Source organism: Notothenia coriiceps, unplaced genomic scaffold (genome assembly GCF_000735185.1).
Source record: "Notothenia coriiceps isolate Sejong01 unplaced genomic scaffold, NC01 NC01_scaffold00034012, whole genome shotgun sequence".
Taxonomy (NCBI): Eukaryota; Metazoa; Chordata; class Actinopteri; order Perciformes; family Nototheniidae; genus Notothenia; species Notothenia coriiceps.
The window spans coordinates 235,933-251,489 of record NW_011366713.1 but is presented as its reverse complement, the minus strand read 5'-3'; the positions used below and the strand labels follow the sequence as shown (position 1 = coordinate 251,489).

Genomic DNA, 15,557 nt, shown 5'->3' with positions numbered 1-15,557 from the left:
AGGCAGCAGGAACACTTGAAGAACGTGGCCAACGGCCAAAAGTAGTTTGGCGGACCTTGGCTGACACCATATACAGTCTATGGCTGACACAGCACTTCAGTGCAGCAGCCACACAATCTCTCTTAGGTTTAGGCTTTGGACTAAACCTAGTCACAAGCCCCCTATGCCTTATACATATAAACAGTTTACTCAAATCAAGATCAAATGCAGTCAAACATTACAATACTTCTTACAAAACAAACATGAACACACTTGAGAGGACTATATTAAGCCTGTCAACCACCATGCATGACAGGACATGCTGCCCTATAAAAATGAATGCCAAAGAAGACAGTATTAGACAGACCACACCAACAGTTTTGATCATGTCAGGATTTTTATGTCCTGCAATTATTCCCCAAACTCTAAACGAGGGTTTATCACAATCCATACCTTAATCCTAACGTACTAAGGAACTTGCAGTTGTATTACTGAAACTGTGTATACATCGAGTATTAGTACCCTTTTCCAAACCAAGTACAAATTAGCAAAAAACTCTTTTAAATATAATCACGGAAACAATGTTTTGTTTCAGTAAGGCTTAGACAAACAAAGATCATTGTTTTAGTTTTTAATGGAGAATATCCACAGCAGTTAGCGAGTAGCTGGAGATTTGTTTCCTACTAAAATTATTAGTTTACACTTACAGGACACACCATTGATGATGGCCACTATCTAGCATTATGCTGATGTTAACACGGGAAACCAGTAATGTGGCTGGTTTGTCAGTGAGGTAAGGTATGCTAATATTAGCTCAGAGTGACAAAGGAGCAATGCGATCACCAAACTACTTCATCGCTAATTACATGCCAAAGAAACCTGACAGATCCAGTGCTTGACACCACCATCCGGTGCTGTACTGTTTTAGGAAACAAACGTCCACTTCCAATGCTCACCGCCAGCTGCTAGTGCAGCGACAAATTAAGGCAGTAATTTAGGAAAAAGCTCCTCCCAGATGTGAGGGCAACTTCAGGTCTTATAAAGTCTTGCTTTTACAACCAACCACTCAACGTCCACTGAAAGGTTTCCCTTCCGTTCCCCAAGCATATTACTTATTTGTAGGACCTAATAACGATTATTCAGTGTGGTGGGGTGGCCTAGTGGTTTCAGTGACCGTCCCATCATGTAAAGGACAAGGGTTCAATTGCAGAAACAGCCGTACATCCTGGCCAAAAGCCCTTCAGCAAGACTCAGTCACTAAAAGTCACTCTGGATATGACTGGTTGCCACATGTTAACATGCTCTAAATTAAGTGGAGTGTTTTTTAAACTCTCATATTAAATCAAGAACGTCAGGCCCTAAAAAAGCATTGTGACTCATAGAGCAGATAAACATGCAAAAGGAATTTATCACAACGCGTGCGGTCACTGAAGATTAATACCACATATAGATGATGAGAAAGACACACTTGGTGGAATTAGAGTACAGCTATGAACTAGGTGAAGGAATAAGAAAAACAATGTAGGCATGTGTGGTTTAGATGGAAGTAGATAATGACTTTATAATCTGTTTTATAGCTCAATGTCACACTACAAAATAAATAATGAAAGCAGACATAGTCTTGGCTTGGATTTCCACCCAAGTTGTAATAAGATAGAATACTAATTTTACTTTTATCCACAATTGACATTGCATTGTTGCTATGAAGCAAAGCCACATTCAGACCATGTATGTTTGCCTTTCAGGTTTAGGGAAGCATGTAAACTGGGCAATTGGAGCATAGATAGAGTCAGATATGCAAAGTAAACAGAGATTATACAGTTTCTGCTTTTATTCCCAAGAGAGTTCTGCAAGTCAGAATGTGTGAGCCCCTAAATGAGATTGACAGGTGTTGAGCAACAAGGTAATCATTACAGTGATAATCCTGAACATCAAAAGGCAAGCAAATGAGTGTGGAATACATTTTTAGAAAAGCTAGATTGATATCTAGACCAACCTGTTATCACGGAGCCAGCAAAATGCCACAATTTAATTTCTATGCCTGAGGGTCCTGCAGTGGAGGAAAAAATGAGTGCTTCTAATATTTCACAAGTAAGAATCTGGAAACATTTCAAAATTGGTTGCTCAAACTTTTTTTCTTAACAATTCTTATTTGAAACACTCAATAGATCAGTGTTCACATGCCCACAGAAGAGGGTAAATGAGAATACAACTAACCAAACAACAGCTACACTCTTTGTATTGTGGCTACTGTTTACATATTTAAGTAGTTTAAACTGCTCACACCTTGTGATACAGATCAACTGTGAAGTGTGCACAATTATCATAGTGGAAAAAGTTAATTCAGATATTGTATATTTGGTGAGTTAGTTACCAATGTTTTAAAGGGTGTATACGGTGTGGGAAACAGGACATGCACCTTGAATCTCTGTGATGACGGACATTATTGGATGTTATAAACAACTGCAAACCATGAGGCCCATTCATGGAATAACAGGCATGATGTATGAGTTGGCCAATTATGAACATTAAGTTGTTTTGTGGAACATCACTCTCTCCCAATGATTTGCGCTTTTTTATCTGTTTGTTGTTTTAGTAACAAATCCTCAAGATTAGCTGGTAATGAAAAAAGTCTGACAATCCCATTTAGAAACGGGTACAAGGGAAGTGCGGATGGGAAATGTGAGGTGGGCCCACGCCCTTAGTATAATGCCTCAGACATGGACTTTATGGCAATTACGAGTCCCTAATTCGATTCCGTCGTACGATCCGAAACAATGAGGACCAGGCTTGTCTTTAAGGTTGACTGGTTAAACCCAGCCAACGGAAAAGTCAGACTGCATAGCAACATGGAGACGATGCAAAAACAACCTTGATCAGACCCCTCATAGGTCAGCTAAAACATCAGGAGAAGTAAGCAGCCTGACAATGCACACACCTGTAGCCACTAGAAATGAACAAGGCAGGAAGAAAATGGAGATAAAACTTCCAACTGGCCACAAAAACCCACTACAATACATACAACTATCCAGTAAAGAAGTCTATATGGCAGTGCAATATGTGAATCTCTTTGTAACTAGTTAGAAAATGATGGAAACTTGTTCCTCATCCTCACTACCATGGCCAATTTAAGAGCTTTTCCATGGGAATGCTCCCCAGTGTATCCCAGCTGCCTGAAGGGAGCCAAGAGATGCAGGGTTGAATGTGGGCTAGGGCAAGCCTCCATTAAATTGGTGATCCCAGCATGGCGGTAATGTGCTTCACTCCTTCCTACTGTAGAAGCCTGGTTTAGGCGTCAGGCCTGGGTAGGCAGAGACAGCCCTCTGCCCCTCCTTGGCCAAATATTGTACCTCCAACCTAATGCTAAAACTTAAGAAAATGCTTTGCTTTAGATATCTTGCAAAGTTGTTTGCAGTACCAGGAGACATGTACCCCCAACCAAAAACATTAAAGTGGCAGAGAACTTTTATTATGAAGAGCTGCTAAGACGTGACTGGACTGAGTACCACTGTTAAAAATAATAATCATACATTTTGAGAATGAAGTCCTAATAATACAAGGGAGGGCAGAGGAGGTTGGGCTTTCTTCTGTCTCTTCTCTTCTCTCGTCCTCCCTAACCAGTCAAATGTATTGTATAGTCCAAATTTCCTTTTTTCAATTTTTTACGTTTCCTTGTTTTTTAATCATGCAGTATGTACCTGCAGTAGCCAATGCAACAGTAAACATGTTTGTGTAGCCCAGAATCTAATGGCAGGTGAGGGTTAGGGTTAGGGTTACTGCATCGGCTAGACAAGCAAATGTGGTTCAGATGCTGATGTGGTGGCCTTTACTCTTTAGTGTCAGTGCTAACACACTGAAAACTGTGATGCCGACAACATTTAACCTTATTATTCCACCTTAATTTTACCCATCCTGCTACTATGAATTGTCACATAGATGTGAGTGTGACATTATGTAGAGATCATTTAGATGCTCATTGTGCCAATCATGGACACAACTCCACCTCGGTTTGTCACACTGACCATGATCCTTAGCTTTAATCCCAAATGACCTAATTTGGTTTTTGATGAGATGGTATTTGGTTAGTATACTCTACTGTATATGATGGTTACAATTGATATAGGTTGGTAAATGTGGTAATTCTGTCTGCGCCAGATAAAATAATATAATGGCTGTGGAAGACCCCTGAAAACTGAAACTGTGTTTAACCTCTGAATAATAATACAGAGGAAGAGGTTATCCGGAGTTTAGGGTGCACTTCATTCACAGCTAGTCCATAGTGTGTTTGACAGGAGTTTATGAGAGCGGTGCTTAACGCAGTTTGACAGCGGCCTGAGTTTTCCTTTTATGTGGCAGGTCAGACGCCCTTTATTGCACTTGGGTTACTGTCTTCTATCCTCTCTCATTTTTGACTCGGTGGTAGAGGCTAACTGTGTGAAAAAATATCTTTATTGAATTAGCTTCTGACTGCGAAGTTAACTGCCATCAAGCTCAGGACTTTTTCTCAGGTCTTAGGCCAACAGGTTTATTTTTATGCGTAAGAGTCCAGACCTATGCCTTGTCACTGTGCAGTGCCTGTGTGTTATACAAAGGTAAATGAAGCATTGATTCTTGTAAATCCTACATTCAACTAAGGTAAGTATTATAAGATGTGTAAGTGCATACAAGATTGAAACCAGGCATATTACATTTGAAATATGAGGCAAAATAAGTTAAGTTTGGTGTATGAGTCAAATCCAAACTCCCAAACAATTTAAATGTGTTGTATTCACTGACACCAACACTCACTCTACCAAAGATCACAAGAATTACAGAATATGCAAATCAAACACATACTGTAAACATAAAGAGTCTGTATTTTGCTCTGTGTTAACTTGCTCATTATAGACCTGTGTGGCCTTTGCGCACGTCTACGTATCTTGACGTCAGAAATCGCCCACTAAATAGGAGGCACATGGGAGATAGCACTGAAGGTTATTTTGAAAACCCCATTGCCATACTGGCTTGGTTTGTCTGATTTTGAGTTGGACCTAAAATCCTCACCACGCAAATTGTCAAATGTGTCTGGTTTTAAATTGCTCTGATGTGCAAGTGGCTGCTAAATGCAGGTTTCGGTGAGAAGCCAAGCAATAATGGCAGCTCATTACTAGTTAGCCAGAAACGTCTCGTACTTTTCCAGCAGAGAGAATCTGGCATTCTAGGTTATGGTGACATGCTGAAAAATCTATGGTTTTATTAACAAAATCCATAATTTTTACTAACTGATTATAACAGTTGACATGACCAGTGAACGTATTATCTGACAGGGGATTGATAAGTGCTTTTCAATCAATTTCTTGACACAAGTTCAAGAAGTTTAAAGCATGATTTCTATCATGGGATTCAAAAACATTTTTGACAGATAAATAGCATGGATAGGGTGAATGTAATACATTAAAATTACTTCAAGACAGCAACAACTTATACATTTTAATTGTCACTGGCACTCTATGCTTGTTTACTAATTGTAAGCAGCTCCTGGGTATAAACGGCAGCTCAATACCCTAAAACCCTTTACCAGGCCTTTGAATTTCCTTTGTGGTTGTCCTGACACACATTCCTTGTTGTTTTTCAAGTGGGACTGAAGTAGTGACCTCACATGAAGTGTCTGCAGCTCTGTATTTGTTGTTCAGCTTATGTTAGGTTACATCACTGACTGAATTGAGTTTCAATGATTTCATCTAATTAAGGAAGAAGTTGTTTTTTAGTTGTTGGTCAGGTAATTGTATCACACCTCTTGGCTTGCTGAATTTTGCATTTAAAGACATATTGTTGTGTATGGAAATATATCAATGGTTGTTTGTGAGCAGGGAAACTCACTGTGTACCACATTTTGAAGTGTTGCTTTCCTCAAACAACCACTGTCTTTATTTCAGACCTCTTTAAGGACTCAATAATGGTTCAAACAGCATTTAACACCAACTAAAATATGCTGCGTAGTATTGATATACTTGTGTGTACCTTGCTGATTAAAGAACAGTGTTTCAGTGAAATGGTTCTCAATTGTGTATATCTGCAGCACGTCATTCTGTCGAGAGCAAATAATAAGAATGTCAATAAGTTCAAAACCATATATTTTACATTAATGTGACTTAATGTAAGTTACAAAAACAATTGCCCATAAATTACAGGGAAATACTGTTCAAGCAATAGAACTCAATTACAAGTAAGCAAACTTTTTGAAAATGTGATTGGAGATATATCTGCGATTAAATGTAGTGTTTCCATGTGGTTTTGGCAGCTAGTGCCGCCCAAACCTCAAACACGCATTTTTCCACATGGCTTGAAAAAGTGACACACCAGTGTTGGATAGTCTTAGAAAAACATTTCTGTCACCAAGTATGTGGCAATGCTGTGAACACTGAAATATGTGCTCTTAAAACAGTCTGTGTACTAATAATACTAGTAATGGTAACATTTACAGTGTCATCAATAATAATCGGGGGACTTAAAGTACATTTTACATCATGAATAGTAATAATGATGATTTAAGATATATTTTAAATGATCCCATAAAGAGAAAAAATGCATACTGACACCTGTGACCCAGTGTTTGACAATTCTAGCAATGTGTGCATGTGCAGTTATTCAGTTATTGCTGCTAAACACACCCATTAAAATAAAAGCCAGACAGCATCTATTGTGGTCCAGAAAACAAAACATATTTATTTTGACCTAAGGGTGTCTTTAATTATGTTCTTTCCTCTTGCGTCCAGATTTGGAAGTTCTTTCCAATATGCAAGGACATGACACACGGTAAGAGAATGGTATTTTTGGTAAAAGGGTTCAATAAATGAAGAAGGCTAAATAGTTAGTAGTATTCAAAATGTTTACAGGGAACAAACAATATTGTTTACTTTTTAGAAATGAAAAAATATGGCCGCTGTTTTAAAGTCAAATGTTTAATGATATTATCAGATGTAAAATCTCACAGAAAATTTGAATTGTTAGTAGATGACTGAAACTTTTCCGCCATTTAGTCATCTCAATGTCTGCTTAAAATAATGAGTATATTTTGGTTATGGAATTACAATAAAGTGAAAACACAAGGGCATGCTTTGGAACTGGCAATAAAACTTGCTCATATTGTTCATATGACTATATTCAACTTGTGGCTTCATCTTCCTTTTGTATTTGACGTCATGCATGAACATTATTTTGGAAGGCTTCCACCTTTCTGAGGAAATCCTTGTTTGTATGTTGGGGAACCTGCGGCAATCACACTTGTGCTGTGATTGTGATTTAATGTCTTCAAGTTTATCATCCAGAAGAATTTAGTCATTTTTGACCAAATAAGTTATTTAGAAATGTGTAGTAACAGATATCTGCAACCATAGCCAGATGTTAAAAAAGCTTAAACTACACAAACCACTGGTTAAGCAAGGAATAATAGAACCTCTGATACATATTTGTTTTTGCAGGAAAGAACAGAGAAAGACAGACAACAGACTTTAGGGCCTGCTTCCCACAAGTTGGTAAGTTAAGTATGATAGCTTAAATCAAACACATATTACTAAAAATGAGAGAGAAAGGAAAAAGTGCATATAAAAGTATGTAAAAATCTTAAATAATGGCAACAAGGTAACAGGAAGTGGAAAGAAAAAATCTGTGTTTGAATATCTTTGCACAACAGATTCAAATTGGTACAATTCTTTGCAGAAAAGAACAGATCTTTATTAAATCCTTGGAGGTTGTGTGTCACTGATCGATACAGGGGGGGGGGATTTATTCGCAACTCTCCATGGAAAAATACTGCACAAATCATTGTATAAAACATCAACATTATATGTGAAATTATTTTTCTCTATAATAAATACAATGTGTGATTTCATAGTTTATTAAATACGGCAGTACAAATAATGCCACACGACATTAGATAGAGAGAAGACAAACCTTCTTAAATAAAGTTCATTATTGCCCCTGGTGTCTGTGTGTACAGGAGTTTCATATACATCCTTCGCTTTTGAAGGCATGCCTGTTGTTGGCATACGAAAGCCCTTACTTGTGTAAAAAGCATTACAATTCCCCTACGCAATAAAACTGTTATTTATAGGACCATAACAGCCTTGTAGTTTGTCTTACACAACCCCAGGAGGAGGAACCGAGACACTCAATCCTCCCATAGACACTCACTGCTAAGGTTACTGCAACACATGGCTCATTTGCTGGTTTGTATAGCTTCCTGATGCAAACCAGTCTAATTCCTTTATTTCTTTCATACCACATGAAAGCTAAAAGATTTATTGAAAATTAAGCGGATAAGAATTTACTCCAAAGGGAGAGCGAGAAAAGGGGGAACAAAAGGACGGAGCAAAGTAGGTGCTCTCAGTAACCCGCATGATGTCATATGGAAAAGTGTGTAACCTTATAAAAAAAGACAAACTTGTGAGACTACACTTGCAGCATTAAGGAAAAATGTGTCACTCACTTGTTAAAATTCAAAATAAAGGAATTAGCAATAAGAGAAAGAATTTGTGACCAGAGAAGTCAGTCATGGACACGAGGTCAGCAGAGTTCAACAGTTCCACGATGTTGTGAGAGCGAAGTGGACGGAGGATCAGTTCAGATGAGGATTTCTTCCTCTGTGAGACCCAGTATACTACCTTGGTCTGCAGGTATACCTCGCCATGTGAGTGGGATATTCCAGTTTTAGTAAGGCAAGGCAAGGCAAGGCAAGTTTATTTATATAGCACTTTTCAACACAAGGCAATTCAAAGTGCTTTACAAAAAATGAAAGACATTAAGAAAATGGCATTTAAAATCAGTCATTAAAAAGAAAAGCTAATAAAATAAACATTAAAAGAAAAAATACATGGATAAAAGTTACAGTGCAGTTTAAAATATGAATAGTTCAATAGTAGCTGAAAGAGAAAAAATCCCGTCCTTTCATATTAAGTTTGGGAGAAAAGGCTTCTGTTCTGATGATAGCTGGTATTGTGTCACCCCAGCTGTGAACGAGCAAAAGGACCGTCATTTTTGGACAAAATCTTGATGACAGGGCTTGACCTGGTCTGGAAACTTGCACTTGATCATATTAATTTTTTCAGCCGCCTTTTCCTCACACTTTTACAGCTTGCCACAAACATAGAGTATGAGCAACAGTAAGTTAAATGTACAGGGATACAGTAATGTGCTGATTGACTGCATTGTTGCAGAAAGGGCTACAGGTTTTCATATGCTGGTTTTCAAAATGTCACAAGTACAATTCTAAAAACAGCAAACTGAGGACAATACTGGAATCTACTCATCCATGTTCATTTAAACGAAATAAAACATCAACATTACATACTGTTGCTGATTGATATGACACAAAAGTGTTTTCAAGTTCACGAGAGTCTGTTTTTTGTAGTGTCTGGTTTATTTTACTAATTGCTGGGCATACAGGCATGAAAAGAAGAAAAACTGAGTAGTAGTTGGTATTTATAATGATAACCACCATGGCTGAGCAGAAGTGTAAGTATCAGGAGAAGAATCAGAATACCTTTATTAGTCCCACAGAGGGGAAATTGACATTGTTACAGCAGAAAAGAGAGAGTAAAGAGTGTCATTCAATGTGAAGTCTGACACCAACACAACAGCTGAATCAAGCAATTGTCGGATATGACATCACTTTCTACATATTTCAATACAAATCCAAAACACTTTATGGCTGGTAAATCTCTGAAAGGACGATTAGTACAAAACATCCCTCATAGAATCAAGGATTTATTGATATTCTATCATCACATTCCGCATGCCTCATCAACTTGGTACTGTCTCATTGGTGTTTCTGATGTAAATTATTATCTTTACTGGCTAGTATTGATCCAGTGAAAAGGGGGGATATTCATCTTTCGACACAGCAAATACTGCCACTCTGTGTTCCAAAGCTGACGGTGCTGCCTGAGATGCAGCTCAACTGCGCACAGCCCCAACTGCTCCAGAATTATCCCCCACTGCAAAAGATATCTGTTTTTAATGACTTTTATTCCATCTTAAATGCATCGTTTTTAAACCCTGTTAAACAGCCTGTCTATGGGTTCAATTATTTCAGTTATTTCTATATCATGTCATTCTCTCGACACTGATGTGCCAGTTTATTTAGCGTTTCTAAAGCATTCACTACTAGTATTAAACATTAGTATGCATGTTTCAAATCTCAAAATAAAAGATAACTTAAAAAAAAAAAGCATCTAGAAAAACTACACTACATTACAATATGCATTTCTGTTAAATGTCGTCATAAATTAAGCATTAATGTCAGGCTGAATACTGCTTTTTAAGGTTTGTATTCTTGGGTGATATATATTATATATATTTAGTTTAAATACAATTGTTTCTTCACCTATTTAGAATTTCTTTCTGAAAAGCTTTCTTATAAACTGAAACAATGCTTGTCACAATGCTTGTCACTGGTGCCTTTCTGGTGCTATAAATTATATATATAACAAATATATATTCTTTAAAGTACTGAGGGGATCTTCAGTCTTATATTTGTTTCTTCTACCAGGCGTTAAACGGTTCTGTTCTTAACCATCGGAGACACTGATGTTCAAAATCAACAAATTGACAATATAAAACCTGGATTGTAATGATTATTCCTAAAGGGTGCAATTGTCTATGTTTCTGTATACAACTATAACTTAATAGATCATACCTTATAAATAGCCTGATATAATTAGTTTATTCTAACCAAAGGTGTCTCAATCAACCTCCCTTTGAGTCCTCAGTTTAAACTCCTCTCCATCATGGTGGGCTGTGCTTCAGAAGAGCCTCAGCATGCATCTGCTTTGTTCTGGTTCCTCTAGGTGCGATACAAGAGGTCTGAATAAACCCCACACTATAGGATTTCCAACATCCACCAAATCCACAAATCAAATATTAACTAATTATGTATGGGTTTTTTTGTTGCAAAAATGTTCTTCCCTTAGACACACTTAAAAGGCATTGATATTGATTTTCCCATTTTAATGTGAATAATTGCTGTCATATGAGCCATCAGATCCATTGAGCCATCAGATCCATTGACGGATGCAAATGTCATCGCTCTGGATAAATTGACAGTTCCAACAACCTATGTGCACGGAGATGCTTATGAAACAGCACAAATGATAAAACATTTTGTCACAGAAATAGAGGATCAAACTTTCCTTTAAGGCAACATTATATTAAGTATGAAAAAGTGATAAATCATTTAATTTGAAGAATTTAAATGTATGCCTCTTCTGTAAATAAACATAATGTCCTTCATACTGACACAGTATGACCATATATATATATGGTTAAATGCTAGAAGTGATTTCTCTGCCAAAGTTGATATTCAGGTCCTGACGCGCAACCACCTTCAAACGATGCATCTAAGCCAGATGTCTAAAGTTTTTTTTAAAAGAGCATTTTGATAGCTCATATCAAACCCCCCCCCCCAAAGCCCCGATGACCGAAGCTTATATCATTTAATTAATCCCTGGCATGAAGTGCTAAGAGGCAGGTAGGGAACAAGGGAGTTGGCAAGGAAGGAGGACCATTACGCAGGTTATCATGACATCACCACGGGCTGGCTATAAAGCGGTGAGGACTACTACACAGGGTTAGAGAAGCACTTGAGGAGCTTTGGAGTGAAAGGCGGACTGAAGCCTCTTATGTTTAACAGCTGATTGGCTGCTGCTACCGTCCAGCTCTCAGATCTTCAGCGCAGAGGAAACCCTAAAGAATAGAGACTTGTCAAAATGAACTTGTCGTATTTGGTAGCGTGTGGACTTATGGTCACCCTGCTTTCAGTAAGGACGGGGGCAAAACCTGTATCTCAGACGCAGCAAAAGGTAAGATTAACTCACTTAAATTATTACTGAGAACTAAGGCAGTTTATTTGCTTCACAAATAATAATAATAATTGCTTCGTTGGGAGTTGAATGTTGTTTCAGGATGAACAGATGTTCTGTGGTCCAGACGCTCAAGACTGCTATTTTACGCATCATATTTCATCATTTCAGTCATGCTTAGCAATTGAGCGAGGGCATTTTTTCCACACCCTGAATGAAAATGTGTTTCTTTTATCGCCATATTATATACAAAGAAACTTCATGTTATATTCAATGATTTCTAACTCGAAGAAAACCTTCACATTTGAACATTGATATTAAAGCAATATAAGAGGCTACTTAATATCATGTTGGTATTCATTTTTAACGTCGAATGAATCTCATCTAATTGTTTGGCAAATCTAAAATAGAACAGTAGCCTACAGTTGTGTGTGCAAAGCCACCATTATGAATCTACCCATAGTACATCATCGAAACATTGCGCTTTTATTTCTAATGAATGTACATTTGAGTTATAAGCTTAGATGGCCAGAATTTAGGACTGATGGATGATCTGATGTGAGCCTGCGTGGGCCACAGGCACCTGTATTATCACTCTTCACTGAAGAACAAAGTCCAGAGGTGAACTGTCACATACAAGTGAAAGTATAGCCTACAGACGAACCCTTGCGGGAAATAATTTTTAAAAAAGTATCGTTTGAAGATTGAGTTAGCTGCAGCATGTTTCAAGACCTCTATCCATCCTATTAATCCTATAGTTCCGCGCGTAAAAACTGGCCAAACATATTTCATATTCCAATCTTGGCCAATACACTTGGTGTTTGAAAGAGCTTAGCGTAAGCACAATGGTCAGGTTTCTTCACATTTTGAAATCGAATAGGCATGTATTTCAATTTCATTCAAAGCGTATCTTTCTGCGCAAAGTTTTTGCCTAGTGGAGATATCGTTTATTTATTTTCCCTATCTGCGTTTCAGTCTCTTAGAAGTTTGCTGGGCGAGGAGCTGGCGGAGTTTCTGGAGTCGGAGGAGAGGGAGAGGCGGTTAGACGCTGTGCGCTCTCGGATACGGTTACTTGGAGATTTACGCATGGATACCCGGGCCAGAGGGATGTGGGCTCGTCTCCTTAATGACCAACCCGCACCGAGGAGAAACAAGTCAGGAAACAAGAAAGGGGGTTCCACGACTCGAAGTGGCTGCTTCGGACACAAGATGGACAGGATAGGAACCATCAGCGGCATGGGCTGCTAGGGTTGGAGCAGCGCTGTGATGGTGAGTTCTCTTCATGGCCACGGTCCCACTTCACACTTAGAAACCAGACATTTTGACGTGTTAAAAGAACCATGAAGACCAAAAGCAAGAAATAATGTGTACAAACTGAAACAAGTAATGAACAGAGAGACAAGAAGGAGGAGAAAAAAATCAATAAAGAGCCTGATGATGGATTAATGCAAACGGATAGGGGGACAGTAGGAAGAAAGAATGGATGATAATAAGAAGTCAGAGAGAATGAAAGCCGCTTTTTTTTCTTTCTCTTGTATCAATGGTCATCTAAGGACTCTGTTTCAGTAGCAGATGGGACGCTTTCTGTTTCATCAAAGGTCTTAATGGGTTTTGTGTATAGCTGTAAAAAGGACAGAGGAGAGGAAGGAAGGAAGGGAGGGGGGAGGATGGAGTGAGCGGAGAGAAATCAAGCTAGAAAGAAAGGCGTAGCAAATAAAGATAAGATGTTAGAGTCACATTTGTGTAAAGGTCGTCTCGGGACAGTGTGTGCTTTGCATTCACTGTTCATGAAGTCTGAGTGACTGCAATATAAAGGAGACTAAGAGGAGAGTTGTGCTTTGCGTGGTTGCTCTCTGTGATGAATTCAGTCTGGTTCAAAGGTCATCGTGATGTATGAAATCACATTTGGCACAACAAATTATGTTTGTACTGCCATTAACCTCAGCGGCCAGCTTGACTCTTTATTGGGAGAAAAGTTCATGCGTGGATATTGAGAGCGATAACTCCCACTTGATACTACTATCAAACCTCGGCCTTTCGCAATGTTCCCTCCTCAGACATGAACCCCATTTAGACAGCAGGAAAGTCCACTTGAACCGATGTAAACTGATGCAACAACAGTTGGCAGGATTCCATTCTTGTATTTCCGCACATCATCATGAATAATCCCATCTGCTTCGTCTAGAAAACAAGTTAAATATGTCACGTTTCAGGAAAAAAAGGGCAGGGAGAGCTGGAGTAGGGAAAGGGGGATGCAGACATGCTAACGCACACACATTATAAACACACGGCACCCTGCGGTGGACAGGATCTTTCCTGGAAGCCCGTTCCTTTTACCAAAGTGATTTTAACAAAAACAACAAAGGGGCTGTGGTGGTGAATAAAGTAATGAGGAGGCTAGGTGACGCACAATTAGTCCTGAGGCTTGAGGCCTTTTCTGTGGTTGTGGCAAACTGTGAAATCATGATCGGGGAGTGTGATTTTGTGACTAACCTAAGTGTGTGTGTGTGTGTGTGTGTGTGTGTGTGTGTGTGTGTGTGTGTGTGTGTGTGTGTGTGTGTGTGTGTGTGTGTGTGTGTGTGTGTGTGTGTGTGTGTGGTGGTGGTAGGTGTGTGTGTGTGTGTGTGTGTGTGTGTGTGTGTGTGTGTGTGTGTGTGTGTGTTTATTAGCTGACACTCCTTTTTCCTCCCGTGGGTTATGGTGTATTGTGAATGTGGAAGTATGTGCTAGTATGGGTTCATTGAGGATAATAGTCAAGGCCACACTTTATCTTAGCATAAAAGTTCACCAATTACATCACACAGAATGATGAGCTAAATTACTAAATAGATTAAGGTTGTTGAATACAGTTGTTTCAGTCTAATCTTAATCATGCTGTTTCTTCTCTTTCCTCAGATCTCTGGACGATGGGTTGGACAGCAAAGATTCATTTTGTTCTCACCTGAGGGAGAAAAAAAGACAGATTTTGACAGATTTTCGGTACGAAAGTCAACACGACCAGCATAAACAAAGACTGAGATAACAATGCTACAAAACCCTCATATAAATATATATATATATAATGAATATGCAGGTATATATACATATATAAATATGTGTATACCATACAAATGGTCGACAGATGCATACTACAAGATAGCGGACAATGGTGTAAAAACTACAAACCGCAAAGCTGTATAATGTTGCCGCTGCGCTGCTGCTGTACATTCATGTACTTCATCTTCCCCTGCATAAATGTATTTATGTTTAAAAAAATATTTATATGTTTATAAAAAGAGATATTTATAAATATGAGTTTTATTTATGTAACATTTTGAAAATGGATGCAAACTGCAGGTCAATTCTGTTCATAACTTTTTTCTTTTGTCTCAAATAGTTGTATATGTTTTGGAAAACGATAAAAAGAACATTCCATGTGCACTTACATGTATCCTCTCGGGTTTTTTTGTTTCAACCATCGCAGTAAATTATGTTATTGAACATTTCTTTATGGCTTGAACGTTAAACAGTTTGTCAGGAGCTAAGGAAAAGACCTGCCTGGATGTCACCTTGGTTACGATTCGTTGATATGCAGATCAGATTCGAACAGGTTTCACTATCAGACTCGCAACTGGAGAGGTTTTAAACGCATCGGGCCCTTACGAGGTGAGACTTTTGCAGTTTGTGAAAAGCAAAGCATTTTTTATCAACATAAGGTAGCATACAGACACATTTTAAAAGGTTGTTGAAGAAAAAATTACT

At 38.4% G+C, this 15,557-nt stretch overlaps 1 protein-coding gene across 1 annotated transcript; it reads left to right on the top strand.

Annotated features, from left to right (window-relative positions):
* The first annotated feature begins 11,604 nt into the window (after positions 1–11,604).
* Positions 11,605–15,225, top strand: nppc (natriuretic peptide C). Its single transcript, XM_010790285.1, has 3 exons — positions 11,605–11,816; positions 12,792–13,085; positions 14,712–15,225. Exons 1-2 carry the CDS (start codon positions 11,724–11,726, stop codon positions 13,062–13,064), a joined length of 366 nt encoding a protein of 121 aa, XP_010788587.1. The 5' UTR covers positions 11,605–11,723; the 3' UTR covers positions 13,065–13,085; positions 14,712–15,225.
* Positions 15,226–15,557: the final 332 nt, after the last annotated feature.

Excerpts from the sequence above, each read along its gene's own strand:
- nppc (XM_010790285.1), top strand. The coding sequence starts at position 11,724 with ATGAACTTGTCGTATTTGGTAGCGTGTGGACTTATGGTCACCCTGCTT. Across the intron at positions 11,817-12,791 it reads TATCTCAGACGCAGCAAAAG|TCTCTTAGAAGTTTGCTGGG; the intron begins GTAAGATTAACT and ends TCTGCGTTTCAG.